We start from the raw sequence: 20988 nt of genomic DNA, 5'->3' as shown, positions 1-20988 counted from the left end.
CTTAAACTTATCGGTGAATCTTTCCTTTATGTTCCGTCAATTGTAGTATCGGTGTGGGGGTGGGGAAGGGAGGGAGGGGTAAGTGTTTACCCCTGCATCATTTAATTCATCTTAAAATCTTAAATCATTTAAGTTTGAAGGCGCCTTATCTCCGGCGCTGCGGGAAGAGCAGCTCTTCCGCCCTTGCGCGCCGAAGCACGGTAAAAAACATGACATAAAATTTAATAAAATACACGTATACCGTGAATGGAACGTGAACGTGTCAACTTTGACGTCTACCTTGACGATTTTTCCAATTTGTATGGAAACTTTAAACCATTATATCTCGTAAGCTGTGAGTTTACGCAACTTGAAATTTTGCAAAAAGCCTTCTACTTGTGAGTGGGTACTATCTACAAAAAAAAAAGTGACTATAAAGGAAAGTTTAGCCTACTTATCTACCGACCAGAGTGTGTCGGGTCTATCATAGAACACAAGATATCTGACAGATGCCTGAAACTCGACAATGAAATTACCGAGCACAAAAGTTCGGAACAAGATCATTCGGGTCGTTAATCTACCGAGCAAATTCACCCGCTTGGTGTGAGATCTTCGTCATTGCTTCTTAAATAGCAATGACGGGGTAATTCTTTAACAATTTCTGCACTAAACCTTCGCGCGTGAGCTATTACTATCACCTGCAAACTTAAAATGGCCTTCTTAACAAGTTCATATAGATTCGAATCACAAGTAAAAGAGAAAAGTAAGGAAATATAATCTTCAAAAACTATATCATTAGATATGGATTTATCATTGCATAACAATTGAAGATAAGGTTACCTACGTAGTAATCCCAAGGATGAAACAATGTGAATTATGTTTACCCAGATATGATATCTATAATAGAAGATAAACTTGAATATTTTGTCTCGGAAATGGCAGTAGGCAATGGGTATCAGGAAGTGAACTGTCCTGTCTGTCAATATTAAATTCGTCAAATAAGTACTCGCGCAATAACTATGGAAGTTGTCGACGAAATCTGTGATCTTTTGCAGTCCCATTCGAATCGTGATAAGGTACTTATTTTAGAATGCTTATGGTATTTCGAGGAATTCGGCAAGTTCTGTATCAGTTGAGGTTTACATTAAGTACTTACCTGAAGTACCTATTCTGTTTTTGCGCTATTGATTTAAATCATCTTCGCAAATGTTAGATAGGCATCCTAATCAACTTTTATTGTATGTATCAAAAAAAATCTGCAAATACATTTGTATATTGCACATTGTACATTTGTATACCTTGTTTTTAAAAAAATTGCATATTCCATAGCTCAATTGTGAATATGCCGGTCACCGGCTCGACGAGCGAATTAACCCACAGACACAGCTCACTGAGTTTCTCGCCGGATTTTCTCAGTGGATCGCGTTTCCGATCCGGTAGTAGATTCTGCGAAGCACTGCTCTTGCTAGGGCGAATGCTAGCAATACTTCGGTTTGAGCCCCGTGAGCTCACCTACACGTTAGGGTGAAGCTGAAATAGCCTCTCAAGGCTATCAGCATAGGTAGAGAAAAATAAAAAAAAATTTTTTTTTGTTCGTTATCAATACAGATCGTATCCTTAACAAGCTACGTACTGAAGCTATGGGGATCAACGGCCAAACGAAAAGACATTTTAACTGCCAGCGCGCGCATTGCTGCGGCCCGCGCCACCTTGCGACTATTCGATGACGCGGCTGCACTCAAACTGGCACTAGCTTATGGACTTGGTAAACAGGTAATAGTTAAACATAGATAATAGATACCATCATCTCGTTGATATTATCATCTCGGTTTTACCATCGCACTGCCCGCCACCGGAATCAAGTTCATCCATACTACCTGGAGCCACTGCGTTCATCCACAATGCGTTTCCAGAGATTTTTTTTGCCACGTAGCATCCGGCTTTGGATGAGCTTCCCTCTATGGTGTTTCCCGAGCGCTATGACATGTCCTTCTTGAAACGAGGCTTGTGGAGAGTATTTAACGGTAGGCAACGGTTTGTCTTTGCCCCTGGCATTGCTGAAGTCCACGGGTGACGGTGTCCACTCACCATCAGGTGGGCCCTATGCTCGGCTGCCTACAAGGGCAATAAAAAAAAGAACAATAAGTATGATGATTGTGTGCTCTTTGTCTAAGCGTTTATTATCTATATAATAATACTAGTGACCCGCCCTCGCTTCGCTTCGGAAACATTAAAACACATGAAACAAAAAAAATAAAATAAAAAAAAAGTAGCCTATGTTCATCAGGAACAATGTCGGCTTCTAATGGAAAAAGAATTTTTCAAATCGGTCCAGTAGTTTCGGAGCCTATTCGAAACAAACAAACAAACAAATCTTTTCTCTTTATAATATTAGTATAGATGTATATTTTAAAGGAATTTGTACGTCAGTCGCTGGTACCCTAGCCCACTGAGTTTCTCGTTGAATCTTTTCAATGGGTCGCGTTTCCGATCCGGTGGTAGATTGCGCGAAACACTGCTCTTGCTAGGGCCAGTGTTAGCAAAATCCTCAGGTTAGAGCCCCATGAGCTCACCCAGCGAATACAACAACGCGTTTCCTATAACACGGAACCAATCTACCATGTAATAGGGGGGATTACTGTATTTTAATTATTTACTTCACGGTGTTTGGTCTGTATACTATTTTCTGAGTACTATTATTCTCATTTTGATCTGAATTTTTGTTAAGAAATAAAAAAATGCCTCTATACTTATTTAGCTACGTTCCGTTACTCACCGTTCGAGTGAAAATTAATTTAAATTAGTTTAGGCCGTTCAATTTGGAGTGTTTGTTGCTTTATTTCAATGAATCTTAAACCTTATTTCGTTTTAGGATGGTTCGTTTTGGGGTAGCCTCGGTGTGGCGAACAACGCTTTCACGCTAACATACCTACAGTGCGAGAAGATTGTCTGGTTAATCGACACAGGCGTACTGGTTGTGTCGCCGGACTTTGACTTTAAAGTGAAGACAGCGCATAAGCTTTTCTGGTCATTGTCTGCGTTCGTGGGGCTCATCAGGTTAGTGATAATAGTAATCGGAAGGCTGGTTTTTCTTTTGCCTAGTAGCCAGTAGCTTCAGGGCTATTCTGACTGATGGGCGAGCTCACGGGGCCCAGCCTGAAAGAATTTACTCACATCTGTCCTAGCAAGAGCAGTGTATTTCTGAATCTACCACCCGGATCGAAATCGCGACCGACGGAGATTATTTAACGAGAAATTTAGTGGGTTGCGTTAATAAAATTAGGTGATCGATACTTGGAGTGGACCGAGAGTGCATTGAGAGGATCCGAAAGCACATGTTATGTTCCGTCATCTGGGACAGGGTTATAATTTACCAAGACACTAATTCCTGTACTAGTCGACGACTACAGGAATTTTCTTTTAATGTTGGTATTGTGGCACCAACTGTGGTATTGTTTTTTATGGCGAACCGACGCTTTTGGAATATGATTTCAAGCTTCAAGGTTGCTAGCGGCTACTTAATACCATAATAATACGTGTTCTCTATACCTACTTCTGCCCAGTGTTTCAATGAGAATTTAATCAAATCAGAAATTTTCAAATTTGTTGTACTTTAGATAAAATATTTTTTTCTAGAATTGCAAATGATCGGATACAATATTATAGAGGTCAAACCACAGAAACAAACACCACCATTCTAGTGATGTGGAGATTTCAACTTTCATTTTAACACTATAAAATTTCACTATAGTCGGATTTTTTATTAGATGAAGTAAACTGACGTTTACTGTGTTGTCAGTTTTTGATGAAATAAAAATAGTGTTGTGACAAAGTGAACGATTGAAAAAACTCCTGAATTAATGAAATTGCCTCGATTGTCTAGTGAATAGTTAGTGTGCCGAACTGCCGATATCGGGCACGGGGTTCGAATTTTAGCCGTGCTTTGTACATACCAACGAGTTTTCGACGAAACATTATGTTCCTATGGTATCTACCTGTACTGAATACCGAGTGTTTTAAACATTAAGAAAAACATTGCGAGGAAGCTTGTAAGACTGTCCTATTTCCAATGCATCATATATTTGAAACTATAGATGTATAAAATATAACAATTATAGGTACATAGGTAATGAAAATAAAAAAACTGATTGTAGTTACATACTACTAGTAACATATTATTATATTGGATCACTTTAATACAATTTTATTGTAAAATATAAATAATATTCTTTTATAGTTTGAAATTAATGATTAACTCTTCACACTCATTGTTCATTTATGTGATTGAACGAGAACTGAACGCATCACTATTACTTTAAATATAGCAACATTATTTTACAAAGTGACATTAGCTACTGTCAGCTGGCTTCGTCTAATTAAAAATCCGACTATAAAAATATTCATCATCGATCCACAGATCGATCCGTGGTCTTCAAGCCAGCTCCCAGCTCCTGAAGTCCTCTGAACCGCCCAAATGTGCACCGGCGCGCTTTACACAAGCTTCTCTGGCTACAACTAAGCTTGTACTGGATGTAGTTCATGCCGTGAGCTGGCTGCCGGCTGGGTGGCTGTGGGGCGGGAAACTAAGCGCTCAGCAGGCTAGTATCGTGGCCACTACATCAGCTGTACTTAGTCTTATGGCTCACTATCACGGGAAAAGGTTGCAGCCACGCTAAATCATATATAAAAAAAACAATTCTGTACATTATGGTGCGATTTGTAGAAAATAATATTGCTAAGTAGGTAGCCGATCGTAAAATACGAAATATTTCAAGAAATGTACTTAGATTAGAATTACCTATATGTACATAAGTTATTATTTAATTTGGTTTACGTAATTATGTCATAAAAATGCTCTGTATGTTTTTGGTCAAAATAATAAAACTGCGGTGTTAAATTATCTGTATTTTTAGAAATATCTCGACATATTTTACAAAACACAAAAAAAAAATGTAAAAAAGTTTCGTCAAAATCGGACGTATTATTTAGTTACGAATGCGATAAACAAACAAAGAATCCTTCTATGTATTCTTCTAGGTTAAAATCGAACTAAATATTTTAAATTATCTATGAATTTCGATTAATTCAATTAAAACTCTCATAGTTAACAAGAATGCAGAAGTCAAGTGCAGAATCAAATATGCGATTTAAATCTTTGCTAATGCCGGTTAGCGGATGAAAAGGTAATTTAAACTCGTGTCTAATCAAATAGCGCTTCTCTTCATGCAAAATTTTATTCATCCTTGAAGATTTCAACGTTGAATTTTGAAGTTTTGAAAGCAGGTTCAGTTGAGATTACCGGGGGGCCAGATAAGATTCAAGTGTAAACTTTACAGCCCATAAAACTTGGATAGTAACGACGCAGTCGCTGAAAACATTAAAACTTAAGTTTTTCCTATCTTAAGATAGTCACGTCCGAGATAGATTTCAGGGTGATAAGCGTGTCAGATGGATAGGCACGTGTCGAAGATAGAGTTGAACATCAAACATGTGATGAATGAGAATTGAGCATAGAACAAAACAACAATTTAGATAATCTAGTTCCTATTTTGTTACGTAAAATAGCATGTACATACATAGCAGGGCTGTCCAAATTAGAGACGTTTACGGTCAGAAAAATTACAACATGAACTGACTGGTTCTGTATAATAAATTTTAATGGACACAAAACCTACGGATATTTCCCATTAATAGTTAAACTCTATATGTATTTTATACACATGTATTTTATAAATTTAATTGTTTTACGGCTTTGGAATACATTCCGCGAGCCGCAAAGATGTGAGACGAGAGTTGTCATTTGGGCAGCCCTGATCCGTAATACTAATTGGTTGTTTGTTGATAGGATAAATGCTTTTTGTTTAGACGAGTACAACAGATATTAAGAACAATTGTCGGAGTAACGTTTTTGCACCCGAAGCTAATAGATGCCCGGCTCCCCGGTAACCGTACTCGTCGAACTCGACAAAGAGATCGACGTGCAACCTAACCTATGCATCAGCCCGCTGAGTTTATAGCCGGATCTTCTCAGTGGGTCGCGATTCCGATCCGGTAGTAGATTCATTCGCGAAGCAGTTGCTCTTGAGTTGTTAGGTCTCCTTCGGAGGCGCTCGGGCAGCTGTTAGGAAATCCCACCCCTCCTGGCTGTGCCTTTGCTCGCCCACCTGTCCTGATGAAACTGGAAAGGCCTCCGGGCCAACAGCAATACTACAATCATAAAAAAAAAAAATTATAGATACCCGGCAGAAATCGAACTGATTTAGTGCGTCAAGTAAATATTCCACTTCTGTCCGTTGTCTTCACGAAAATAAAAGTTTGATGTATTATTTAATATACCATATCTGCCAAACATATATGTTCGCTTATTCAATTTATTAGAGAAAACAAAAAACAAATAACATTTGTATTTTTGGCATATCATGTGAAATCATTTACGTTTTAAACTCTCGTCTATCTGCATTTCAAACATGATTGTTTAACGAATTCTCACGATTTGATAAACTAGTTAAAGGTGTATTAAAAAAACAAGGCGGTTTTAAGGTGTTCTGGGATAAGCGCGATCTTTGTCGGTTTTGTGTTTTTCCCTACCTATGCTGAAAGTCTTGAGAGGCTATTTCAATTTCTCTTTTGTATGTAGAAGAGCTCACGGGGCTCAAACAGGATCTGTTGCTAACATTGGCCCTAGCAAGAGCCGTGCTTCGCAGAATCTATCACCGAATCGGAAACGCGACCCACTGAGAAGATCCGGCGAGAAACTCAGTGGGCTACTTTGTCGGGGCGAGTCATAGAGTCCCAGTGGTAACTCTTAAAATGGACTAAGCACAGGGCGGATTGATTAGTCTGCTTCTAGCATCCCGCTGTGTCAGTCTACCTGTCGATGGCGGTATTTTAAGCACACCGAAATTTCGAGAACGCATTGAATGTGAAAATTGTTTTATAATTAATTAATTGTGACTAATTATATATCCGTTCTATTATTTTCATGTTAAAAACACTTTAATGCTAATGCTTTAACGTCAATTAGCGTTAATAAAGAAAAAGTATTACTTAGGTTAAAATGTTAATTAGAATCATTTATTTATTATTAAAATGAAAAAACGTGTATATAAAATATGTTTTATTCATTAAAAAAAACACAAATTAAAAATCACCATATTCGTCGAGCATTTCTTAATTAAACACAAAAGACATTTTCCCTAATAGCTTTTAATTATTTTCTTAATACAATACGAAACAATTTACTTGTGATTGGTGCACGACTAATCTTGATCCTTTCAGGTGACAATTTAATATTTATTTATTTATGTATAAATGAATCGTTTTGTAAATTTAATGTGCACGCATAAACCACATCTCCAAGTTGACGACGTTTCTAGAACTAATATACAATGTACAATACTAAATAGAATAAATATCAAACATTATTTTTAAGGGTTTTTATGACCTGGAAACCAAGACCTTTAGGTCATGTCGTATTTTAATTTATTTTCTTATTTTTATGAAAAAATATGAAGAGAAATGAAATGAATTTTATGAATATGGGACATTAATCAACTGAGACGAAATTAAATGAAATGAGATGAGATAATATGGGATGAAATATAATCTCAGTAAAATTGAGGTGATTTACTGAGATTTTTTCAGTGGACTTTTGGAAGATCCCGAGAACTTACGTTCAGCCGCTTTGTTTCATTTTCCCACATTTGTGCACTTTCACAGATATTAAACAGTTAATAAACCACCGTTATTACACATTTAAACCTGAAGAAACACTAAATAGACAAAAATAAAACAAATCACACAACAGCTCACTCCTCGCGTTCCCGCCAAAGTCAGTATCGAGTTATTAGAGAAAATGAATGTGGCAAGAATGAAAAAAATAATAATATTACGTATGAAATATGGGGAGTCCAATACACAATACACAAGAGACTCGAATATTTTCATTATACATACTCTTTACATTTAATATCTTCAGTTTTACGAATTAAACATTAAACTAATATGTACCTAAGTAAAAAAAAATATTGAGCATTTTTCGAATAGACTAGTTTTCATTTCATACATAATATGTAACATAAAACACATTTCGCTGGCGTCATAAAAAGTAAAAATAAAAAATTTCTATTATTTGGTAGAAAATTTATCGTTTTATATACCGGCAACACCAATCTAGGCCGTTATTTATGCATGGCAGCATTAAATTTGTGTGGATACATTGGAAGTCGAAACATATATTTCTTTAATTACTCCCTAATTTATGATTAAGTCCACTTAAACACATAGTACATCACAGCATTTCTTTAAAGTATAAGTAATTACTTAGTAGTACTTACTTAGTAGTACTTAGTAAGTACTTATAAGTAATTTAAAGTTAAAATTTTTTATTAAACCTGTCCCAATATGTGCATGCTGTACCTTACATTCTGTTTTACTATCCGTTAAAAGTCCTCTAGGATTCTTACGCTTTTAACAGAGCTAAAACTTTACATACAAAACTATTTTTAATGTCACATAAAGATTATAGAGTTCTTAGCCTTCTTATACTAAGTAGATGGAGATTATATTTACAAAATTATGATCCAAAGACGTATTGTTTTTTATTTATATTTGTTCTATTTTAACTATTTAAACATACTCAGATATATTTTTTTATATCTATTTAATCATCTTAACTTGATCTATATTGATCTACGCTGATTTCAATACGCTACATTTTACAACAAACTGTATGTAGTTCAATATCGCATCTCACACATCTCAAATTGGTAGTCGATTCTAAATCCTGATGCGCGATATTACATTACAAAGAAACCTGATCATAGTGTGATTGTCTCAGAACGTAGTTAAACCTATAGGAAGAGCACACGTTTGTCTTATGGTCATGGTACCTTCCACATATGCCGTCGTGCCTGATCGAAGTGGCTGGTAGGGACTGGACGTGAAAGACAAGAGACCGAAGAGAATGAGGTACAATATTCAAAGAAACCTACACTCAGAATTTGGTAGTTGAAGAAGAGATGGTGCTATATCCGAACCCCTCCCCTCACGGAGTGAAAGTTTCAATCAACAAGTTCACATCGAACAAAAAAACACAAACATTTTTACGTACTATTAGAACGACTATTTTTATTAACTAATCAGGCCTTTTTTTTTCAAGTATATATTCTCGAGATTTTTTGCGAAAAGTAAGACATACATTAAGCTAGTTGTGTGTGTTGGCGTGACTATACAGGGGACCACCAGAGTCGACCTTAAAATTGAAATTCCAAGGGCATCACAAATGCTGCTCCTCTGCGGAGACCCGATGGATCCTCCGGAGAATCAGCCGGTTATCTCTTGTCCACATCAGACCGACACATTTGTCACCATGTCCAGTTCTATATCAAAAAACTTCTCGTATTTGGGATACAATCTGACCGCGAGTTTGGGCAGCTGGTCGGGGGTGGGAGGAGCGGTCCCTCCATCGTCCTCGCCCGGCTTCGAACCGAACACCTCGGCACTGGTAGCCTTGTACGCGCGAGTCGCTGACGCCGACGGCGCCAGCAGGCACACGCCGAGCCGACTCAGCAGTCGATGTCTAGAACATTGTTACTTAATTAATATTGGATGCGATGGAAGAGAATCTGACTTAAGCCCTTAGACTGGGGCTAGGAAAATATCGACGGACCCTCGCCGTCTGTATGATACATTTGCACGCCCATACCACTGAACACAATACAATTAAATTAATTATAGTAAGAATAGACGTACACTTAAGTATCCTTCGTTAGTAATTTACTGGTTGTAGGACGTCTTGTGAGTCCGCACGGATAGGTACCACCACCCTGTCTATTTCTGCCGAGAAGCAGTAATGCGTTTCGGTTTGAAGGGTGGGGCAGCCGTTGTAACTATACTGAGGCCTTAGAACTGATATCTCAAGGTGGGTAGCGGCATTTACGTTGTAGATGTCATTTATCCTTTAGGCCACGACTTCAAAATGTTGATATAATAGATGTTACCTGGTGGTGGGTCCGTGGACGGGCCGGAACGTGACGACGCTGAGCACGGAGCGCGGCGGGGGCTCCCCCCACTCCCGCAGCAGCGCCAGCGCCGCCTCCCGCCCCCCCGGCCCCCCGCACCGCCCCACGCGCCCCGCGCAGCATATCCACACGGCCAGTATTGTCTCGTCCTCTGTACTATGATACGGTAAAGTGCCTTATAAGTAAACGTTTTAAATTAAATGGTATATGTTGAGATTCACCAAGAGATCCCAACAGTATACATATTTCAATTAATTATAGACGAATTTCGACTACTGCGGGACCACTATAGTAGAATTATTTTGTCCGTGCAGTTTAGGTCATAAAAAATCGGAGCGGTGAAGCGAGTATTTCGCTCTCTCTTCCACTCACGAGCCTTATGGACGGGCATAGTTATGCGCATTATAGTTGTCGATAAGCGTTATCCAATCTGGCAAACAGGACACTGGCCTAAAGACTGGGTGCACTCGTCTATATTGCCTCTCCACAAAAAGGGCTCAGTGCGCAATTGTAGCAACTACCGAACGATAGCCCTTGTGTCGCACGCTAGCAAGATCCTGCTCCACGTCATAAACAGCAGACTAAAATCGTTCCTTGACTGGCAGATACCTCAGGAGCAGGCAGGTTTTGTTAGGGGGAGGGGCACAAGAGAGCAAATTCTTAACTTGCGACTCATTGTAGAGAAATGCTATGAGTACAACACACCTGTCTTTATGCGCTTTGTAGATTATCAGAAGGCCTTTGATTGCGTGAAATGGGAGAAACTGTGGGAGATCCTAAGTGAAACAGGAGTTCCGAGTCATCTTGTTATGTTGATTCGCAACCTGTACGAGTCGGGGTTTGGGTCTGTCTCTATCGAAAATGCCACTTCAAGTGAATTTCGCTTCCAAAAAGGAGTCCGGCAAGGATGTGTTATCTCACCTATTCTCTTCAATATATATGGGGAATATATAATGCGCCAGACTTTAGAAAACTGGGAAGGAGGCGTTAGAATAGGGGGGGTTCAGATAACGAACTTGAGATATGCCGACGACACCACACTTCTTGCTTCATCTGAGGCGGAGATGAAGGAGCTTCTGGACAGATTAGAGGCTATAAGCCTAAACATGGGACTAGCAATTAACAAAAGCAAGACCAAGCTTCTAGTCGTAGACCGCTTCTCATCCACTCAGCGTACGGACCTTTTGGCAGAATACGAGGCCGTGGACCAGTTTGTCTACCTTGGTTCTGTGATCACGGATAAGGGGAGCTGTGAGCCTGAAATACGCCGACGAATTGGAATGGCTAAAACAGCTATGACGCAGTTGAGCAAAGTTTGGAAAGATCGTAATATTTCGAATAGGACCAAAATACATCTTGTGCACTCACTGGTCTTTCCAATCGCTCTCTATGGAGCAGAAACATGGACCATAAAAGCAGCTGACCGAAACAGAGTTGATGCTTTTGAAATGTGGTGCTGGCGCCGCCTATTAAGAATTCCATGGACAGCCCACCGCACGAACATCTCGGTCCTACATCAGCTTAAAATGGAGAACGCTCAACGCCTGTCTGCCACCTGTCTGCAACGCATAATGCGCTACTTTGGCCACGTTGCCCGCAGAGGTGTAGACAACTTGGAACGTCTGATGGTCACTGGGAAAGTAGAAGGAAAACGTCTTAGAGGCCGGAGCCCCAAACGTTGGTCCGACCAGATCTCCGAGCAAACCAGCGGACCACTTAGCGCTGCACTACACCAGGCAACTGACCGGAACCGATGGAGGCTGACAGTAGACAAGCTAAAACGGAGTCACGATCCTCAGCAATGAGGGAGCGATGGAGAAGAAGAAGCGTTATCGATAGTGTATTTAGTTTTGTCATTTTGTGGGTTAGTGATAAAAATGAATACACATATCGCCGCAGCAAGTTCACGAGAACGGCAGAAATTAACACTTTGTAACTTTTCGGGATCTATTCTTATTTAAGTGAACAATTTTAACGCATTGTTGATAACAACACGTGCAAATATTATTTTGATTAAATTCTGCCGTTCTGATCCAAAACAAAGGAGTAGCCATTGTGTCACTAAAGAAATTCAAAGAACGAATGCATAAAAACACATTTCTCTACGACATAATGTACTATAACTTGCAGGTAAGTACAAATGACTCGTAACATAATAATGTCTCACCACCCTTCGTATACCATCCCGCCGCCGTGTACCTGCCTTCGATCACTCATTTATTTTTATCGATAATGGCGTTGCGCCCGCGCAACATGCTCACCGCCCTAGCCGGACTATGTTTTATGACCCAAACTGCATGGACAAAATAATTCTAATATAGTTTCAATAAATATCTATGTGGAAGGCTAAACGACAAAGAGAACATGTTCCATCGAGTGGGTGATATTGCTTGGCAGACCGAGACGCTCTGAATGTTGTTGTTCGGAACTTGTATATATACAAGCTATATCTTGAAAAGGTCTGTGATTCTGCGAAGCACGGCTCTTGGTAGGGTTCGTGTTAGCAACGTCGTTAGGTTTGAGCCCCGTGAGGTCACTTACTTGTTAGGTTACGCTGACACAGCCTCTCAAGGCTATCAGCTCAGGTAGGAAAAAAGCTACTAAACTTTTTTATTTAAATAAACGTTTATACATGTCCACCCACAGACGACCGCGGTGTTGTTCCTACAACGTGGAGGACATTTGTGAGTGTTAAGTACATTTACTCACAAGGAGTGTTGCCTGGCGAGCAGCGCGTGCAGGGCGCGGGCGGGGGCGGGCGCGGGCGCGGCGAGCGCGCACACGTAGGCGGCATGCAGGGCGCCCTCGCCCGCCAGCGCGCGCGGCTCCGTCCACGGACACCCCGCCCACGCCGCCCGCACCTCGCTCCAGCCCGACGACTCTACACAAATCTATATATTAATACGTCAAGCAAAAAATTTTTGTACCTAGCAAAAATGTTTGTATTTTGTATTTACGAAAATTGCGCGTCCGGAGGACTATGAAATTTTCCACACTTATACAGAGGAGAAGAAGTGCAGAAAGTGATTTTTTTTCAAATTATGCATAATAAATACATTAAACCAAGAGAAGAGAATAACACACATTACCATACATTTGACACATCACCATACGAGTATACTCTTTGTTTATTGTCAAACTTTTGTTATTGTTTAAAGGCTGTTGTCAAATTGAGAATAGATGAATATTGTTTGTCTTTAATATTATTTGTCTATAGTGTAGTCTTTGCGAAAACTGTAACTATAGTAGTATAATAAATAGTCTTTTACAACAGAACCACAATAATGTTCAAACTTATAATTTTAATTGATTATATTCGAATTTCGACTACTGGAGGACCGCTAGTATTTACTATTGTAAAATCGAAATGAAGACTATACAGTAATGTTAGTTAGTAAAACTTTGCCACGTAAGCTATGACATTCTTAATTAGAAAAAAATTACAGCATAACATTTTTTTAATTCATTATTGAAATAAATAACACGCGACCGACCCTACATATTATAGTGTTCCTTTTGCTGATTATAAATACAATTGGTTCACAATAAGATTACACAATATTATAGGCAAAGATTCGTAAAAAATAAATAAAATATATAAAAAATAAATAAAATATATAAAAAATAAATAAAATATATAAAAAATAAATAAAATATATAAAAAATAAATAAAATGTATAAAAAATAAACAAAAATATATAAAAGTACTATACATTTAGATTTTGTTTTCTTCTGAACTCCAATATTTTCTCAATTATAATATTTCTATACGATGTTACTGAATTAAAACCTTTTTTAATGAATAAAATATAATATAAAAATTTTAAAATCAACAATAATTAAATGTAGATAATATAAAAATGCGAAAAAAGAGGATTGGCCCATGAGGGGATCGAACCCGCGACCTTCGCGTTATTAGCACGACGCTCTAACCAACTGAGCTAATGGGCCGATGTGTGTTTTGCTTAAAAAGAGAGTATACATAAAGTTAGTAATAGCTGTTTAATTTTAGATATAATGTATAAGATCATTTGTAACGATTCAAGGCAATGGAATTCGGAGCAATCCACAATACAATATCTACCACCCAACTTAGTACAAAAGGGCACTGTAGTCGCCGAAAATGTCTGTTTTTTATCGAGAAAACATATTTAACCTGACCTTCACATTTTTCCTCAGTCGAGGTGAGCTAATAATAACGAAAGTCAAAAGAACTCGAAAAAACAGCATCATTGTTTATTCTTTTTTATATTCGAGACCTCAAGGTGGGTAGTAAGTAGCATTCAAGCAGTGTTGTCTATAGGCTCTGGGAACCACTTAACTCCATTCTTCCATAAAGGACGAACAAAATACTAGAAAGAAAAAAAAAGAAAAACGTGTCATTATGGTATCCTCCATCGAGTCGAGGTCAAGTGAGTTTCCAGGTATCCTCTCCGGATACGGGTGTTGATAACATGACTTCATCACGCGACGCAGACAAGTAATGACCCAGGTCTTAACATTTTTATGGTACCGACAGTAAAATAATAATATAAATATCACTCGATTTCACGATCTTGGTTGACCGAACTATAATTACAAAGTCTTCGGGACGCGGAAAACTCTTAAGCAACGGTAACATAAGGCATTGTTAAACTGTTTAAATCGATTTAAAGGTAACCGCGATCCGCGAAACTTATTAAATTGAACAAAAAACGATTTATTCACTCATATTTCATATTTCGCACATTAATAAATAAATAATTGGGAACAATTCACGCACCGTCATCGGTAATATTTATTTTATTTTCCTTCTTATAGGGCAAGAGTACAATACAATGCATCGATGAAAAAATTACAAAATTGCTTCAGTTTAGAATGAAATCTTTGAAGATGTCTGTTACTAGGCTCAAACTTCGACGCGACCCGCGTTGAGCGACTATGATAAATTATATTTTAAGTGCAGTGTTAATGTATAAGGTTTTTATCATGTGCATAACACTTTATAGTGAGGTCTTAAGCTGCTTTCAGACTACGCTATACTATAGTGCCATATAGTATAGCAGCCTATACTTAGCCAATAACATATAATAGTACAGTACAGTGTGAATGTGTCCATAACTATGTATGTATGTGCGATATTGTTGTGCTATGAGCGATATACCATATGCTATTATATTATAACGTAGTCTGAAAGCAGCTTAATCTAAACCATGAACTTTTTTTTATTGCCCTTGTAGGCATACGAGCATACGGCCCACCTGATGGTGAGTGGTTACCGTCGCCCATGGACTTCAGCAATGCCAGGGGCAGAGCCAAGCCGCTGCCTACCGCTTAATACTCTCCACAAGCCTCTTTTAAAAAAGGACATGTCATAGCGCTCGGGAAATTCCGTCGAGGGGAGCTCATTCCAAAGCCGGATGCTACGTGGCAAAAAAGACCTCCGGAAACGCACTGTCGATGAACGCATCGGTCCAGATAATATGAATGAACTCTGCTCCGATGGCGGGAGTTGCGATGATAAAAAGGAGATGAGGGGATCATCTCAAACAATTCCTCAGAGCAACTCAATTTATTATTGCGCATTGGGGCTTCGTCATGACATAGGAGTGGCTCGTACCTGGATGGGCGAGGAAGGCCTTGATCGCGGCGTCCGACAGCGCGGCGAAGTTCGGGAACGCGGTGAACGAGCACGCGGCGCGCACGCACGCCCGCCGCACGCGCACGCACGCCTCGCGCACGTGGCGCTCCCACACCTGCCCGCGTGCAACATACACATGTACCGGTAATCCTACTTATAGTAGAATTATTTTGTCCGTGCAGTTTCGGTCATAAAACATAGGCCGGCTAGGGCGGTGAGCATGTTGCGAGGGCGCAACGCCATTATCGATAAAAACAAATGTGTCATCGAAGGCAGGTACACGGCGGCGGGGTGGTATACCTAGGGTGGTGAGACATTGTTGTTGTATTGGTGACGTCATTTGCAAATTATAGTACATTATGTCGAAGAGTAATCTGTTTTTATGCATTCGTTCTTTGAATTTCTTTAGTGACACAATGGCTACTCCTTTGTTTTGGATCAGTGTGCTTAGTGCGAGTTTTGTAACGTTCTCACTAGCGAGCCAGTTTGCTCAAATTTGTATGCAATTGGAACAGCGCCCCTAGTGGCAAACGTACTCGGTGTTATTTTGTGAGTGCGAGTTCATATTAACGTTGTGATCTCGTAACCGAGTAATTTTACCGAAATGAGTACTACGAATGACATTTGTGCGAGTGCGTGTTACAAATTAGTGGATTTTAACGTTTCGATCGAGTATTTCTTTAGTAGTTTTATTTTTCCAACTAGAGAGGCAAAAATATCATGCCATAGAGCCTAATCTTTTTTTATGAAAAATGATAATATGGAGTGAAATGGATTTGATTAATTTGAAGCATTAATCAATTGGCATGGAATGAAATGAAATGAGATCAGATAATATGGGATAAAATATAATCTCTGCAAAATGCTGATTATATACTGAGATTTTTTTCAGTGGACCTTTTCGAAGACTTCGAGAAGCTACGTCCAGCGGTTTTGTTTAATTTTTTTAAATTTTCGCACTTTCACAGATACTAAACAGTTAATAAACTCACGTTACTTTGTTATTGCACAGATGGGTGGACGAGCTCCCGGCCCACCTAATCTTAAGTGGTTACCGGAGCCCATAGACATCTACAACGCAAATGCCGCCTCCCACCTTGAGATATTAGTTCTAAGGTCTCAGTATAGTTACAACGGTTGTCCCACCCTTCAAACCGAAACGCATTACTGCTTCACGGCAAAAATAGGCAGGGTGGTGATACCTACCCGTGCGGACTCACAAGACGTCCTACCACCAGTAATTACAAAAATTAATTTTGCGGGTTTGATTTTTATTACATGATGCTATTCCTTTACAGTGAAAGTCAATCGTAAACATTTGATAAGTACGTATTTCATTAGAAAAATTGATACCCGCCGGCGGGATTAGAACACCGGTGCATTGCAAGATACGAATACACCGGACGCCTTAACCTTTAGGCCAGGACGGTCTCAAAATTACACTTATACACGAAGAAATATTAAATACGCATTAACTAAGAAACATTAAATAGACAAAATAAAACAATTCACACAATTTAGCTCCTCGCGGTCCCTCCAAAATGTCTTTTCATCTTTTTTTCCTAGTTGTTCAATTGTAATGAATAAATCAAAATCAAATCGAGTTTACGTTCTATACGGTGAAAAATGAAGAATTGTGAGTGTGAGTTGAGATATGCTACTCGCTTCGCAGGGCGTTTATTCACCGAGAGCAGCAATAATATTATTTCTCGTATATTGGTAGCACGTGATGTTTTGGCATTAGACCGTCTAAATGAAATACAACGCATTTTAACAGCATTTTAATGGGAACCTACTACTTTCAAAATTATTCGGGTAATGTCACGTGTTCAATACTATTTTGTACGTTTAGAATTAAAGTGGCTCAACCCAAAATTCTTAGTTTCTGGTAAACTTCAATATTGTAATACAATAATTGTATTTTTTTAGTTTTTCGGTTTAAACACTTTAAGGCATGCCATTTTATTTGAAAAAGACAGAAAGAGTACTTTGTCCTTTTCTAGACTAAAAGAGACTGTTTAATTTTATAAGCTGATAGAATAATATAGAAAAGAATAATAGGATACTCTCTAATCGTCACATTGGAAAAAGGTATGGCTTTATCATTTTATCATTTAAATTATTTTTTATTGCACTTATAAAACTAATTTAATTTACAATATGTAACTACATATATCTATAACTAATCCGTACTTGTCAAATTCCTCATAAATTGTCAATATTCTTAATAAAATTCCTATTAATAATATACAAGTGCAAATGTTGAGCTGCTTGCCAGAAATGATATAATAGTGTTTTGTTTTTTTGTTGTTTCCTTGCAGGCTGCCTGTAATAATCTAAATCTGTGTGAAAGGCAATAAATGATTTTATTATTATCTACTAATGGTAGTCCAGTGGTCGAAATTTGACCATAATTTATTTAAATTTTAAGTTTGAACATTATTATAGTTCTATTGTCACCTTTCTATTATCATCATTTCTATAATAATCATTGCTCTATGTCGCCAAGGCTACATTATAGAAAAATAATATTAAAGACAAAAAATATTAATCTATTCTCAATTTGACCACAGATTGATAAATCAATAAACAAAAAAAGTATAAATGCATGTGTGTGTGCGTGTGTGTGTGTCAAATACATGGTAATGTGTGTAAGGTTTTTTTATTCATTTAGTTTATTTTTATATTGCTTATGCACAATTAAAAAAAAAATAGCAATCTGCACTACTTCTCTATATTCTCTATGAGTGTGGGAAATTTCATACTTCTCCGTCCGCGCAATTTTCGTGAAAAGGAGTCCAACATTTTTGCTGCACGTATTACCTACTTAAAATGTAGGTTCTTAATAATAATACATAAGTGTTTTGAAATATAAAACTAATCTTAATTTTTTTAGTTATACCACTTCCATTCTAAGGGTGCAATTTCGTAAACAAACTTTGCCGTAATGGCGTAACCTTTAAAATACACGAAAACTGCCCAGCATAAACATATTTTTTTAGTAACTTTAATAGAAGTATTAGAATTAGAAGTTTATTATAGAATTTATTTAATTGTAATTACATATTTAGACATACTTAACATAATTAATCTTGGAATAGGTAATTATATCAGCTTTTTTTAATTAAAGAAATTATGTTTTACATAGGTTTAATCTTTTACCCGTTGAACGTTTATAAAATGATTGTATTTACGGTAATAGTGTTGATGATCTTCATTAGGTGGCCCAAATATACTAAAATTATTACGAGCATCCATCCTTATTTATAAATGTGTAAAGAAGCAAAATTATTATTACATTGTTCAAATTTCTATATAATTTATAAATATAAATCTGTACGTATGTACCTGTAAATATGTATATTGCGCGCGCGTGTGTGTGTGTGTGTGTACGCGTGTGTATGTGCGTGTGTGTATATATTTCTATAATAGATAGATACACAGTGTGCAATTCATTTCGAAATTATTCTTGCCCATCTAATGGTTGTCTGGAAGAGATCACTCTTAGCGATAAGACCAAGAAAAAATGTTTCACAATATTTATTCATTTTGTGTACAATAAAGAATACTCTTTCACTGGTGGTAGGACCTCTTGGGAGTCCACACGGGTAGGTACCACCACCCCGCCTATTTCCGCCGTGAAGCAATAATGCGTTTCGGTTCGAAGGGTGGGGTAGCCGTTGTAACTATACTGAGACCTTAGAACTTATATCTCGAGGTGGGTGGCGCATTTACGTTGTAGATGTCTATGGGCTCCAGTAACCACTTAACATCAGGTGGGCTGTGAGCTCGTCCATCCATCTAAGCAATAAAAAAAAAACAACTCTATCTCGCTCTCTCTCTCTCATCAAACAACTCTTTAAAAAAAAGCAATGATTTAATAAGAATTAAATGAAAAAGCAAAGAATTAATATGTATTTACAACTAGCTAGACGTCTATAAAATTTTGTAACCGAAAAAATATATGTGTATAAACCATTAGAATAGATAAAACCTTAAAAAACAACATTATTATTAAAAACGAAAGAAAAAATCTTGATATTGTATTGGTTTCACGGCAAAATTTTTAGTGACTACTTAACTTGCTTGAAAGTGAAGAAATACTCTCAAAATCCATTAATTTGTAACTCGCACTCGCACATACAATAATCGAGAGGCTCACTTCGGTAAAGCTATTCGATACATGAGACAGCAACATAAACAAACCTTCTCTCTCCCACAAAATGAGATTCATAAGCTTACCACTAGGTGGCACTGATACAAACTCACACAAATTAAACATAACATTAACATCGACTGAGTAATTAAAAAAACTCGCACTAAGCACAGGTACATTACCCATTACCCGACTAATTATAAATATCGTTAGAAAGCTTGGCATTTCAATTAAACGCCTAAAAAAAAAAACTTGCATGCTACCAACATAAAAGAAAAAATTATTGCTTCTAAAGATGAATAAACGTCCTGCAAATCGAGTAACTCGCACTCAGAGCTCCGCACGTTTCACCGTGAAGAGCGTACACTCGATGCGAGTCATTCGATTCGATTTTTGAAACTCGCACTAAGCCTACAGAACGGCAGAATTTATTCAAAATAATATTTACACGTGTTGTTATCAACAATGTGTTAAAAATTTTCACCGAAATAAGAATAAATCTCGAAAAGTTACAAAGTGTTAATTTCTGCCGTTCTCGTTAACTAGCTGCGGTGATATGTGGCGTAAGTGTTCGATTAGTGATTCTTTCTTTAATTTTTATTACTAACCCACAAAATGACAAAACCAAAACCCTATCGATAACACTTATCGACAACAATAATGCGCATCACTATGCGCGTCCATAAGGCTCGTGAGTGGAAGAGAGAACGAAATACTCGCGTCACCGCTCCGATTTTTTATGACCCAAACTGCACGGACAGAATAATTCTACTATTGTTAGCGTCTTGCCCGTCTGCCATCCAGCGGCCCAGGGCGCGGTTGCGGGGCGGGGTGCACTCACCGGCAGCACGCGCGCGGCGGCCGGGCCCGCACACAGCGCCGCGACGGCCCGAGACACCAGCTCCTCCACTTCGTCTCCGGGGCTCTTCAAGTACAGAGCTGCAACAACGATTTTTACGTAGGTACATTATATAGCTGGATGTTGAATTCAAGTTGTATAAAACGATTCAAGCATTGAGACAAGCGCATTGAGAGAGGACTTATCAACCTTTGTTTTTATATGTTGGACCTTCCGCAAGAGTGGACTGGGGGCCCTTCCATGCCCTGCGTCGGTCTCTCACGCAATCCGTGGTCGAGCGCGTACTATGCTCCGCGCTTCATTCAGGTGTTGCCTCGATCTCACCTCCAACATCCTACCTCTCCTAATCCTA

The 20988-nt window shown here is 38.3% G+C and overlaps 2 protein-coding genes and 1 non-coding gene across 4 annotated transcripts in view; 1 reads left to right on the top strand and 2 right to left on the bottom strand.

Annotated features, from left to right (window-relative positions):
- The first annotated feature begins 671 nt into the window (after positions 1–671).
- LOC114240014 (peroxisomal membrane protein 11C) lies at positions 672–7134 on the top strand. Its single transcript, XM_028170470.2, has 4 exons — positions 672–1055; positions 1588–1752; positions 2852–3036; positions 4397–7134. Exons 1-4 carry the CDS (start codon positions 999–1001, stop codon positions 4653–4655), a joined length of 666 nt encoding a protein of 221 aa, XP_028026271.2. The 5' UTR covers positions 672–998; the 3' UTR covers positions 4656–7134.
- Positions 7082–20988, bottom strand: part of LOC114239878 (uncharacterized) — a 48535-nt gene continuing 34628 nt past the window's right edge. For both annotated transcript variants that reach the window (XM_089728024.1, XM_089728025.1), the window contains 5 exons: positions 20619–20716; positions 15601–15736; positions 12711–12882; positions 9981–10157; positions 7082–9559 (listed from right to left, as the gene is read on the bottom strand). In XM_089728024.1, coding sequence (XP_089584150.1) covers positions 9328–9559; positions 9981–10157; positions 12711–12882; positions 15601–15736; positions 20619–20716 — 815 coding nt within the window. In that variant the 3' untranslated portion in view covers positions 7082–9327. The remainder of the gene's footprint in view (positions 9560–9980; positions 10158–12710; positions 12883–15600; positions 15737–20618; positions 20717–20988) is intronic.
- Positions 13879–13952, bottom strand: TRNAI-AAU (transfer RNA isoleucine (anticodon AAU)). Its single transcript has one exon. It is a non-coding gene; the product is annotated as a tRNA-Ile (tRNA).

The sequence above is a fragment of the Bombyx mandarina genome, chromosome 06 (assembly GCF_030267445.1).
Source record: "Bombyx mandarina strain Sakado chromosome 06, ASM3026744v2".
NCBI classification, from domain to species: domain Eukaryota; kingdom Metazoa; phylum Arthropoda; class Insecta; order Lepidoptera; family Bombycidae; genus Bombyx; species Bombyx mandarina.
This window is presented reverse-complemented; position numbering and strand designations above follow the sequence as displayed.